We start from the raw sequence: 13,221 nt of genomic DNA on the forward strand, positions 1-13,221 counted from the left end.
TTCTCGATGCCAAATTCGATACTATCGTTTAAAAAAAGGATTTTCTAAAATCCCATGTAGGCTACTTAATGAATTTCTTTAAATATTTGCAGAATACTGAAATATAATTTCTACAGTGCATAACAGAATACAGTATCCAATTGCAAGCATATCACATAGGCTTACACATAATTAATTCAATCACTTTTCTAATGGATTGTAGCCTACTGTATAAAAACCAACAACTTGCATCGCCTTTTTATCGCTCTGCTTTCATAGGCTACAGTATAATGTGAATGATTTTTCTTACAAGATGCAAAGTCTTTATTTGAAACACACACACATTCTGTAACTATTTATACATTCTATATACTGAAATTTCTGATCTTCATAACAGCAAACTTTATGCAGATTATAGCCAACTATTCATATTACAACTCCACCTCTTAAATTCAGCCGTCTGGTTGAAGCCTCAAAATATTGTAAACAAAGTTGCAGGCTAATCTTATCATAGGCTACTCTACTGGTTGGACTGTTCAGTTTCCCCACATGTGTTTAAGTTTCAAGGTAAGCTACTTTTTCTCCTTGGGACATGCCCTTTTAAGTCTTGGAGTTGAAAAACATTGGTATTGAGATGGTCAGTCAACTTGAATGCAAGTTTTAATCAAATGTCTGCGACATAGCCTGCTAATGATGCTAACCGGATTTTAAACAGCAATTTAGCTAGTCGTCTTCTGTGCGTCATTGCGTTCACGATTGTGAATGTTTTATTTGGATTAAATGTGCATGTCGTGGGCGGGTGTCCATTGACCACGCACGAGAGCGGGCCAAGGAGAGTGAGTTTACTTCTACTGTTTGGTAAAGTTGCACGCATAGTCTACAAACGTTGTGGAAGAAGATATATGCTTCCACCCGGGCAGCGTCAGGTGCATCAGTACGACCACGCTTCCAGGAATGATTGGTTGGTTTTCATGGAGACACCCAGAGGAAAGAAATTCTTAGAATGAGATCTCTTTTGTTTCTCATTTGTTTCTCCTAGACAATAATGAGATCACAGTGATACAAAAATGAGATTATTGCCTTTGTCTCACGCTTCTCAGGTTTGTCTCGGGAGCCAAAGAGCTATGTTATCTCAGTGTAGACTCCCTTTGATTTATAAATGAGATCTCAATTAGGTCTCAAATAATGCTCAGTTTTGTCCATGTTGTATGTCTCATATTTTACTCAGGCTGAGTCACCAGAGAGCTCTCCTTGTAAACTCAAGAAATTCTCATTTAAGTCTCTTTGGTAAATCTCGTGTTAGGCTCAGTGTAGACTCCCTTTAATCTACTAATGAGATCTCAGCTATGTTTTAAATAATGCTCAGTTTTGTCTCATTTATATGTCTCATTCTTTACTCAGGCTGAGGCGCCAGAGAGGTCTTTTTGTAAACTCAAGCAATTCTCATCTATATCTATTTGGTAAATCTCAGATTTGGCTCAATCAGTTCCATAGAAGATTCCTCAACACATTTCTTACCAAAATATTTTTTTACCAGTGTTATTATACACTCTGTACATGTGTGTGTAGCTGTGCTGTGTGTGTCTATCCACGTGTGTGTGTTCGTGTGTAACTGTGCTGTGTGTGTCTGTCGACATAAGTATGTGTGTGTTTGTGTGCACAAAACATGTATTAGGCTACACAGTCCTAGATAGGCTAAATTAGCCAGAATAGATTGTCATGTTAATTAAAGGAGAAATTATCAATAACTGAAATCAAACTAAAAAATAAAATTGTTAGATTAATCTTTTTTTTTTTTTTTTTTTAATCATTGTTTTGTCCAGCCCTCTCATGCTCATCCAAACCTATTTGTTTCAAATTAGAAATTAGTCTCTATAAACACAATACCCAAATACAGACAGGCACACAACTGCAAGCCACACACACACACACACAGCACAGCTCAGGGCCAGAGTGGGACACTTAATTTTACTGTGAAATGTCAAGTTTTAGCGGCCCTTGAGGGGCGTGGGTCATTCAAGTACACTACATCACATGCCTACTACTATAAGAGAGATGGGATAGGAGTTTATATAGGAATGGCCTCCCCTGAGCTAATAAAAGATTTTTGACAACTTTGGCAGACTAGGCTATACATTGGGTGGAATGGTAATATTTCATTCATACATTTCAGGAGAAAAAGTATGACTTCAACACACCAATTCCAATTCCAAGGCCATTTTATTTCTGCACATAGCATAGGCCTATACAGTACCCGAGTAAGGCACAATAGCTGCTAGGCTACCACTGTAAATGTGCACTTTCTGTCCTGTGTATTTAAGCTCACATATTCATACCGGCCCAAAACGTTATCGGCCCACCGGGAATCCTCCCAAATCTCCTGATTAGCCGGGCCTGGCACAGCTGCAATACACACACACACACACACATGCAAACAGAGACACAAACACATACAGTGCCTATAGAAAGTCATCATACCCTTTTGAAATACTCATTTTGTCTTAAAGCCTGAAATCAAAACCGATTTTTAAAAAATCTTTTTCCACTGATTCCACTGAAATTTAAAGGGTTTTGATTTCAGGCTGTAAGCCAAGAAAAGCAACTATTTCAAAAGGGTATGATTACTTTCTATAGGCACTGTACATGTAGACAGACACACAGCACAGCTACACCCAAACACCAAAGACAAAGACACACACACTCATACGCACATCCACACACACACACACACACACACACACACACAAACACACACACACAAGCAGACACAGACATTTATACAATAGACATAGAAAGGCACACAGCTACACACCACACACAAACACATGTAGACACACACACACACACACACACACACACACACACATATATACACATACAGAGCAGAGACATAGACTCACATAAATTCAATACCCAAACAAATACGGAAGGAGGTTCTTTGATATGTCTACAATGTCAGGTGTTGTATTTGCTGCACACGACGAACAGTGTAGACTACTACACATGTAGGCCAATGTATGATTTTGGTGCTTTTGAGTTATTAAATAATATAAGAGTGTCACACAATGGTTAGCAAGGACCTAATGGAAGGTTAGCATGAAAGGTTTTGAATATCCAAACCACACACCTGCAAATATCATGTTTTCTTGTTTGGCTACGTTCCGCAAAACTAAGTTTATTAATGAATTAGATCTACATGTCTCTTTATTAAAAGTACGTTGGAGGTAGTCTTTTTCTAGTTTAACATGTTTGATATTATCGGAAGTCTTTTTAGTCGTGGCTCATGCAAATAGTGACATGAACATTAAAAATCAATAGTGACCTCTCTCCAACACCAAACAGGAAGGGGCAAAATAGGCGACAGCTGTAGCCTATATGATTATTTATTATTTCATTTCTTATAAACTATTAGTCGGCTATTCTTGTGACAGAACAGCCCTATAACTATTAGGGATGTCACACATGAAACAGTGCTGCAGAAACGCGATAGTTAGGGTATCGCATGAGTTGATGTAGTGCGCGATGGAAATAATTTGAATGAATCTACAGTAGGCCTAGCAGTCTAGTAAATGTGACCCGCAGTCTTTGCAAAATCCTAATCTGAGACTGGCCTAGTCTTTAAAAAATATTTTCCAAATCTTTGCAAAGTCTGTCAATGTAAGGTAGGCTTAAGTTGACACTTGTCAGTGTCCATTCTTTTGTTGGTCCAGAGTTTATTTTTACTGCATGAACGGTGTTTATAATCTCGTTCAGAGAGGGTGAAACCGAAGCCAGTCAGGCTCTTGGTTCAGTCCTTCGGGTACCCATCTGACGTCATTACGTCGGCAGACGTCTCTCCCTGGAAGTCCGAAGTTGCCCGAGAACAATGGCTGCCTGACAACGGCTGTTTCACTTCGGCGAAAGGTATGATAATAAATGTAAGATGTAGTTTGTCTAAATAGTTGCCCAGCATTTGTAACTTTTTAAGAAACATTCCCGTCGTCCATGTTTAAACTTTACGTTCGTGCTGAGGATGTACTAGGTTGGGGAATACCCGCAGTATCGTTAGCTATCGTGCTAACGTTAGAACTAGCAGCTAGCTGCTAGTTTAATGATAGCTAACGTTAACGTTAGGTTAGCGCACTAGCAACTTTTAGCACACGATATCAAAGCTGACCAAACTCTTTTTCTGTTAAATAGTGGGATTGAATTCGTGAATACCAACGTTGGTCATGTTTTACTTTTCTGTAAGAGACGTGTAGGTCGACGAAGCTTGCCTGCTGTGTAGTGTAACTGTAACATTAGTGGTTAGCTCTTCAAGGTAAAAGGTAGCAATTTCCAATGCATTTTGCCATTGGGATTTAATGGGTAAAATTTTAAACTATAGATATCAACTTGAAACTTTCTCAGTTGTTTACTCACATTAAGGCAACGATTTTTTGTATTGCAAGTTTTCTGAAATGTGATGTTTAGATATGCAAATGAGACCAGTTTTACTTAAATATGCAATAATTTGCATATATTTCTAGAAAACTAAATCTGAACAATAGGTACAGTCAGCTTCAAAATAATTGCTGCATTTTGCTTATATGTTGGATACCAAAAGCCTATGCAAAGGGAATATTAGATAACACTTCATATCACCTCAAAAATGAGGAAATCAAGTCAAGTCAAAATCAATGCGTTTCAATGAAAGTACATTATAGAACAAATGATTGTCAATGATATGGTATAATGGAAGTATCTCAATGCATGCCAAGTCACATAAGGAAGATATTGACCTTTAGACAACATATCAAGTGACTTGGGATGCATTGAGATACTTCCATCATACCATATCATTGACAATCATTTGTTCTGTGAACTGTGAAGTGTGAACGTTTCAAGTTGATATCTTTAGTTTAACATTTTACCCATTTCACCTGTAGTAAATCCCAATGGCAAAATGCATTGGAAATTGCTGCCTTTAACCTTGAAAAAAAACTATGTTCCACTAAATATAAATAGGTAGATTTTTAATATGTTAATTAGATATACCTAGGGATCACAAAAAACTTGGAATGATTACTATTGCAATTAGTTATGGGTCCAACGCTAGATTGACTGGCCTATAACCGCTGGTCAGGTTTTAGCTTGCCGTTTGGCGTTTTCTTTAATGTGTCAACGTCCTTATTTTTTTTTTCATAAAGGTTATCAAGGAAACATGTGGTGTACTGGATGAAGTTTGATGGACTCTTCTGATCAGGTAAGGAAAGGTCCTAAATTAATGAATATCCACAATTACATTTTGATATATTTTCCTTTTTTCAAGTCAATGAATCAACAATTCCAAGAGGTGAAACAATGCATTTTCGACATCAACCAGTAAATTTAGACGTGTATATTAGAACATTTTACACGATTAAATGATCTATAAAACATTTGCCCACTGTATTATTATTTCAGATGATCATGTTTTGACTTAACTCTTGTTTTGTCTGTGTCATGGTGATTGTAGGTGCTGCAGGTCTTCCAGCTACTGTTTGGAGAAGATATTTCCTCTCAATTTATGGAAGTAGGGAATTTTTCTGAAGGCAGAAATCAAGGATTCAAGAATCCAAGTTGGACTCTTGATTCCACTGAGACCACTGTGTGCATTTTGAAATGTTCCAAATGTGTGTCACGTTCATACGGAAGAAGTTCCAAGCCCACAAGTGAGTTCACTCACCAGATAGACACACATACGCATATAACACTAATATGTGTGCATGTATTTGTGTCTGTAACGGTTAGTTTATCCCCTCCTTTCATGTGTCTGTTATGACTTTGTAGTGGGCTCTATGAACTGTACAGGGCAAAGTCGGTCTACTCTGATGACACTCCCTGTTCCTTGATGGTAACCATGGCTGCTGCCCTCAACGTGGTTGGTGTGGACTATGTTATTGAGCATGCTCTAATTTGTTTGTCATAAGTGCTATGCAATACATTAATCCAGAAAGTAATCAGGATTATTGCAGTTACCTAAAAGTAGTCTTGAATTTGCGATTAGCCATGTTTTACCAATTCAGTTTGTTGTACAGCATGCATCATTTTGTTTATTCTTATTTTTATTGACAGAGCCCTCAGAAATAAACTGATATCAATAATTAATATGGATGGTGATTGTGGCAAGGGTGCCTCCATAAGGTAATTATCGTTTATATTTGTACATCTGATAGACTTACCTTGCTTATTTTTTTTAATTCTATGATTTTACAGATTAATCAACAATAACTAATATGGCAATCTTTTTTTTAATTATTTTTTTTAAAAAAGGTGCCATCCAGAAGTCCCAGCCTGGAGCCAGTGGCTGCTATTGCAAGACTCATGGGGGATGATCTGCAGGCAAAGCTGCGATTAGGTACACAGACATACTACTGCGCAGAAGTGTAGGGTCACTTTCAAATGGCCTCTCTATTAAACTAGATAAATAAATACCGAACATATCTAAGTGCACTCCCAAACTTTCTAATACAAGTATATGTTGTTCACATCTGCATTACTTATAACTATTGTGCCTGACTGCTTGTGTGGGTTTGCTTTTATGTGTCACACAAGCGGAGTAGTTTGCATTGATTATATTCATGGACAGGGTCAATTGTAATGTATGCTTCCTTTCTCTTTCACAGACACTTGACATTTACTGCGAAAGGTACCATCAGAGCACCTCTCCCTACCCTGCAGGATATCTATACCAGAAAAGTACAACAACGGCCCAAAACTATTTCCAAAAGACATTTCACACCCTGACCATGGACTGTTTAAACCACTGAGGTCAAGCAGACGTCTCTGTTCCCACATGGCTAAAACAGAAAGGAAACAAGGAGTCTTTTCTCAATATGCTGCTCCATCGCTCCACCCCTGAAACATCAATTTCGATCTTGAACACATGAGGATGTTGGCTCAAGTTTGCCTGCAGACAGTCAATATAGACAGGTGTGTTGTTTTGATTTGATGTTTAGATTGTCGTGCATACAGTATCTTAACAATAATGATGGAACAAATTCTCATTTGGTTTTACCTACATTGGGATTAAAGGAACACTTAACCGTTTTTTCATATTAAACTACATTATTCCCTTAACTAAGACGAGTTGATACATACCTCTCACGTTTCAATGCGTGCACTCACTGGCTCTGGCGCGCGGTGCAATTTTGATAGCACTTAGCTAGCCCAATGCATTCATTAGGATCCAAACAGAGATGAAGTTAGAAGCGACCAAACACCTCCATGTTTTCCCTATTAAAATACAGTTACACGAGTAGTCACACGACCAAGTATGGTGAGACGAAATAAAACGTGGTGCATTTGTAAGCAGGTAAGAGGGATAACTATATTGTGTGGCGCAATAACATTGGGAGCACTTAGACTCTGCGCAGTAATATCCTCACTCCAAAGTGAAACTGAAAGTGCAGGATATTATTGCGCCACACAATATAGTTATCCCTCTTACCTGCTTACAAATGCACCACGTTTTATTTTGTCTCACCATACTTGGTCGTGTGACTACTCGTGTAACTGTATTTTGATAGGGAAAACATGGAGGTGTTTTGTCGCTTCTAACTTCATCTCTGTTTGGATCCTAATGAATGCATTGGGCTAGCTAAATGCTATCAAAGATGCGCCGCGCGCCAGAGCCAGTGAGTGCACGCATTGAAACGTGAGAGGTATGTGTTGATGTGGGGTGATTTTAATTCCAGAGTCCAAGGGGACATAGTGTCCTGGATACATGAAATAACTGGCATTTTAAAAATAAAACAAATACAAATCTGCTAACCTTTATGGAAATTTAACACATAGGTTAACATAGGCATTCCAATACTTATATCCCCTGTATTTTAAGGAACAATTTATTTATTTACGATACATTATTCATTCACAAAGAAAATGTATGTCCTTAAAGGTTGAATATTTCCTCATTTTTTCATTTAAAGCATTAAGAGCAATTTCCAAAAGATGATTTTATATTGTCAACTTTAGCTTGTGTTCCAATACATTTGGGCTTGACTGTATGTCATTATTTATTAGTTAAATGTTTATGATTGCTTTTTGTAATGTCTGCACCTTAAAGTGTCAAAGTGTCAATGTAGTATATAGTTCATGAAATAAAAGTTTTAAATGCTACGGAATGGTCTATTTTTCTGATCCCCAAACTGATTTCTCAATTGTAACTCCTCCTTCTCAATAGTGTCTCATAGCAATGTCTCCTCATTTGCTCTATTATTTCTCCAAAGGAGAAACAAGTTATAAATGAGACTACACTCAAACATAAAGGAGATCTCCACTAGGTCTCCCCTATTTCTCCTGTGTCTCAAACGAATATCTCTTTTGTGGCTCCTTCTTGTCTCATTAATATATGTCTCACCTATTTCTCCTAAGGCCATTTTAGGAGAAAGAACTGAGAAAAAAATGATACGTCAATGATCCTAAAATGATCCTTAAATGAGAATCTCAATTTTGTCTCCTGAGCAACAGAAGAGATACAAATGAGAAACAATTTTTTCCTCTGGGCAGACGCTGTGTGCACGGAGGGGACTGTGTGTGCATGCATGAGAGACAGACGCATGAGTGACAGAGAGGGAGAGCAGGGAAAGGAAATTCAGCTTAACGAATGTTGCGTGTTTTTCAATAGCGTTGAAAAATAGATAAATAAATAAAATAAAAAGTAACGAAACCATATGTGGCGGCCGGTGCTGAATCTATGGCGCATCGCCACAAATTAGTCTATGTGTGGGAAACACTGTATTGCCCCCATCAGTTCCGGAAGAGTCGCAGCACCGATGCTTATGCTGGCGTCGGTGCTTACGATGCTTCAAAAAAATGGGCATCGCCGGTGTTTTTTAATTTTGGAATCGAGAGGTATCGCAAGTATCGGTTCTCGTGACATCCCTAATTAGAATGCTCTAGAATAATGGATTCACCTCTACTCATCCACCCCTAGCGCCCCCAGGTGAAAATGAGTTCCAGCATCCCTGGTTAGAAGTTGCATTTTGATCAGGTTTTTCCTATATTTTTGTAATATAATAAACACAGTTTGAGTTTGTGTAGGCCTATCAATGCTTTCTGAACATATTGAACACACTTATCACTACTGTGATAATACCGAAAACCATGATCATTTTTCTTACTGTTACATCCCTATGTGTGTGTGTGTGTGTGTGTGTGTGTGTGTGTGTGTGGTAGTGGCGGTGGTCGTGTGTGGTGGAAGTGGTGTTGAGGAACGATCCTTCGAGGCCCCTTCTACTTTCCCAGGAGCATGAGAAGAGACGAATGAGAAAATAACACTGTGACGTACTGCAGGGTCAGACAGGGAACATCACATCACATGGGCAGAGCTGGGGAACACAATGACGGCTTTCTCCGACTTTTCCGAGGAAATCCCGTTAAGTCAGGACCATGCATGAGAGACTCATGGACGACACGCTTACAACCAGCATCCCACGTCAACCAATTCTTCATTTGCGTATTAGCAAGACAGCTTCAAGCAAGGGCTGACGTTAAAATTGCACGTGGCTTAAAAAAAAAAGGAACTGTGACTATACTTTAATAAGGACTCACAAATGAGCTCTGGAGAGAAAAAGGACTTCTCACAATCTGCACACATTTGCAGATTGCACAAAGGCAGCCTTTATCGTCGACTGTATGAATAAGTCGTCGACTGTCTGTAGAGATGATCAACTTGACCACTCCCTCCCTGACTCCTCTGGTGATGCCACACAGCTTCCCAAATCCATCAATGTGGGCAGCCGTGGCCTACTGGTTAGGTCTTCGAGCTTGTGACCGGAGGGTTGCCGGTTCGATCCCCGACCAGTCCACGGCTGAAGTGCCCTTGAGCAAGGCACCTAACCCCTCACTGCTCCCCGAGCGCCGCTGGTTGGGCATGGCAGCTCACTGCTCTGGGTTAGTGTGTGATTCACCTCACTGTGTGTTCACTGTGTGCTGTGTGTGTTCACTAATTCGGGTAAATTGGGTTAAATGCAGAGAAACTAATTTCCCTCATGGGATCAAAAAAGTATATATTCTATTCTAAATCCCAACCGAGGCGGCCTGAGATAGAGAGTGGGTCTGTGGAGGCAATTGGTGCATGAAACTCTAACCAAATTGTGTCGTCAATAGGATCCACTACAGACCTGACCATTCAAACATTCAACTATTCTAACAGCTTCTGATAAACACCCTCTACTCTGCAGCGATCTCCACACGTGTGCGCCTACCACAGCATGCTCAAGCATCTTTAGTAACCAAAGCAAGCAGACCACATATTCAGATGTACACGTTGTGCACCTTAATCTATGCTACTTTAAAGGGTCATTAACTTTTCAAGGTTAAAAACACTCTAAAGTGCGCGTATAAACAATGCCATATAGTTAAGGAATTTCTGTTAAATTCACGACACATGGTAAGTAAAAGTAAAGTGCAAACTTGAAGCCACTGAAACTCCTGTGTATACTAGATGGCAGATTAGCCTCGACTGGGCCAGTGCCACGGGGACAAAAAGGCAGACTTTGTTCAAACACTCTCTTGCCGCCGCCTCCTCCTCTGCCTCCTCCTCCTCCGCCTCTTCCACCTCCGCCTCCTCCACCTCCGCCTCCTCCTCCTCCTCCTCCTATGCCTTAATAAGCCCCAGAAGTGCTGCAGGGAGAGGCATGACTTCGCCAGTAAGAACCAATTTCCAAAATAAGGCAGCAGCACCCCTTCTCTGATTTAAATGAATATTTCAGGTAGGCGGCATTAGTGACGCTTGGTCCTCTAACTGGTTACAGTTGGGTTAACGTGGAGGCAGAGCTGAAGTCTCTCTCGCTCTCTTGCCCTCTGCCAGTGGCATCTCAGCCCAGCTGAGGGAATCCAGGCTGACACACAGAGATAATGAGTGTGACCTGTCCATGTGGCTGCGTAATGAGTGTGTCTGTTCGCTGGGGGAAGTTTTGATGGCCGCGTTGGGAAGGGTGGCACGAGCGCGAGCATACTGTGACTATGTTACCAGGGCTTCTATTATTTACCGTATTTATTTACATTTGAATTATCGCTGTTGTTCACAGATGAGCCTTGAAAACATTCATTGCTGTTGCACTATTTATGACATTGCACTAGCTTCTAGTGCCATGATATGAGGACAAAAAATAAATAAATAAAAAATCCACGACAATAGATTGTGTAAAGACAAAGATATGAAATATCTGTTATATTCAAAACACAAATATATGCAGTAGAGAAGTTATATTCAAAGCAGAATTATACAGTATGCAGCAAGATGAAGAATCCCTTCAGCGCCATGCACCATGATATGTGCTTCCTGCCCTGAACTGTGCTGTCATATCTCTATGGCCTGGTATCTTCACATTGGAGAGCGCACATCTCAGGCTGCATGTGGTGGTGGTGGTGATGGTGCATGTGGGATTAAAGGTGATACTAAGTCATTCTAACGTCAGTGCCTCCGCGGGAGGTTAAATGCACTGCCTGTCGCTGATGTTTCAACTGGAATGAAGAGGAATCTCTGCACGCAGTCAGACAGACGTCCTCCACGTTCCTCTGACTCGGCAGGATTTTAGGGTGTGTTCAGTAACCGTGGAGCCGTGGAGCCGCAGAGCCCGGCACTCACCTTGGACCGGTGCACCTCTCCATCATCGTCCTCGCCTCCCACGCCCAGGATCTTACGCGTCTTGAGTCGGCTCACCAGGTCGGACTGACTGTGCTTCTTCATCAGAGGCGGGTGGGATTTACCAGCCATGCTAGGAGCCTGAGGGGTAGAGAGAAGACGAGAGGAGATGGAGTTAAACACAAAAGGAGAAACAGGAGAGTTGCTATGCCCATAACATAATTAACAAATAGTGACCAATGTCATCGACAACAACAGGGAATTAAACCCATTGAAATATCCATTAGAATACAAGGACTGAATTCTAAAAAACAGAAACCACAGCATGATGTCTGCCTCACCACAACAGCTGTACTCGTCACCAACAGAAACCCTCATGTGCAAAGCTCCATGTCTGAGGCTACAATGTGTCCATCGATTCTACTGCCCCACACAGAAAGTGACCTCACAGCAGCACCAGGTTAACACTCTTAACTCTTGCAAGGCATTTCCCAACACACTTAGCTTATTCTCAAATCCATACCCAAAGCCATTCACACATGGCTGGGCCCTTTCTCACCAGGTTTAACGTCAATATTCCCAAAGCACATTTCACAAAAATCACGGAATTCTGATGAGATTCCTAGATGACGGACAGTCAAAGCTGATTAGCTGATTACACTCGAATGGTCAGCTGCACATGTTGCACAATACCCTGGACTCAAGAGGTCATGCCCCAAGTTCAAGCGGTCAAGTTCTCAGTTCAATCTCCCTTTTCCAAGGAATTTTTTTTTTTTGCTTTTGAATGAATCAGCGCCCCCTTTCCAGGAAGATCCCAGCCCAAATACACTTTTCCAAGGAATTTCCGGTGGATGCATCATGCATGCTACACATTGGTGGTAGCGCAAAGCATTTTGGGAGTCTTGATAAAGCACTATATAAATGCAAATTTACTGTTGCTGTTTATGCTCTTGAATGTGAATGCGACAAAAAAAAAAATGAATCGCAGTCTTGCCTGGCTGCCATACAATTATGAATACACTTACTTCCTACAGAGGCAACAGTTTGCATTCATCCTCGCCTTTGATGTCAGACAGAACATGGTCACGCTTGGCAAGTTATGGATTGTGGAAACGTCACTCGTAATTATTTTTGCTTCGTTTATTAGTCATAGTGTATCTGCACATAGACAATGATGTAACTGAGGTCTTAACAATCGCTGCCACCAACAGTCAGATGGCCATTGTAGAATAAGACAGCTATATGGTAAATGAATATGCAATGGAAATACAAAATATCACGAATATAATTGGGAACGCTAACTTAAAACAGGAAAAATATGTCATATGAACTCCTGCATCATTAAAATGGGCTGGCACTTTCCTTAGTTCATAGACAACTTCTGGGGATTTCTTGACAAATCATCAAGTCAGCCCAGCGGCAAAAGAAGAAGTCAGCTGTCAGGAAATATCATTATTAATTTCCTTCTGAAAGAAACAGAGTCTCTTATCTTATCTTGATGCTATATTATATACTTTCAACAATCACATATGACCTCGAGATTGCATCGGCGTTGTAGTAAATCTATTTTGAACTTGCAAACACGAGAGGAGTGGCCCAATACCTTCTTGGGCAGCAAAAGGACCGGCTCTACTACAACACATGCAACA

The 13,221-nt window shown here is 40.3% G+C and overlaps 1 protein-coding gene and 2 long non-coding RNA genes across 4 annotated transcripts in view; 2 read left to right on the forward strand and 1 right to left on the reverse strand.

Moving 5' to 3' along the window:
- Nucleotides 1-13,221, reverse strand: part of tp53i11b (tumor protein p53 inducible protein 11b) — a 55,187-nt gene that overhangs the window by 15,356 nt on the left and 26,610 nt on the right. For both annotated transcript variants that reach the window (XM_062547086.1, XM_062547084.1), the window contains one exon: nt 11,576-11,713. In XM_062547086.1, the coding sequence (XP_062403070.1) occupies nt 11,576-11,704 (129 nt within the window). In that variant the 5' untranslated portion in view covers nt 11,705-11,713. The remainder of the gene's footprint in view (nt 1-11,575; nt 11,714-13,221) is intronic.
- Nucleotides 3,747-5,543, forward strand: LOC134093824 (uncharacterized). The gene is made up of 3 exons (XR_009940386.1): nt 3,747-3,882; nt 5,148-5,203; nt 5,456-5,543. It is a non-coding gene; the product is annotated as an uncharacterized LOC134093824 (long non-coding RNA).
- LOC134093822 (uncharacterized) lies at nt 5,808-7,114 on the forward strand. Its single transcript, XR_009940385.1, has 4 exons — nt 5,808-5,860; nt 6,055-6,123; nt 6,253-6,337; nt 6,606-7,114. It is a non-coding gene; the product is annotated as an uncharacterized LOC134093822 (long non-coding RNA).

The sequence above is a fragment of the Sardina pilchardus genome, chromosome 10 (assembly GCF_963854185.1).
Source record: "Sardina pilchardus chromosome 10, fSarPil1.1, whole genome shotgun sequence".
Taxonomy (NCBI): Eukaryota; Metazoa; Chordata; class Actinopteri; order Clupeiformes; family Clupeidae; genus Sardina; species Sardina pilchardus.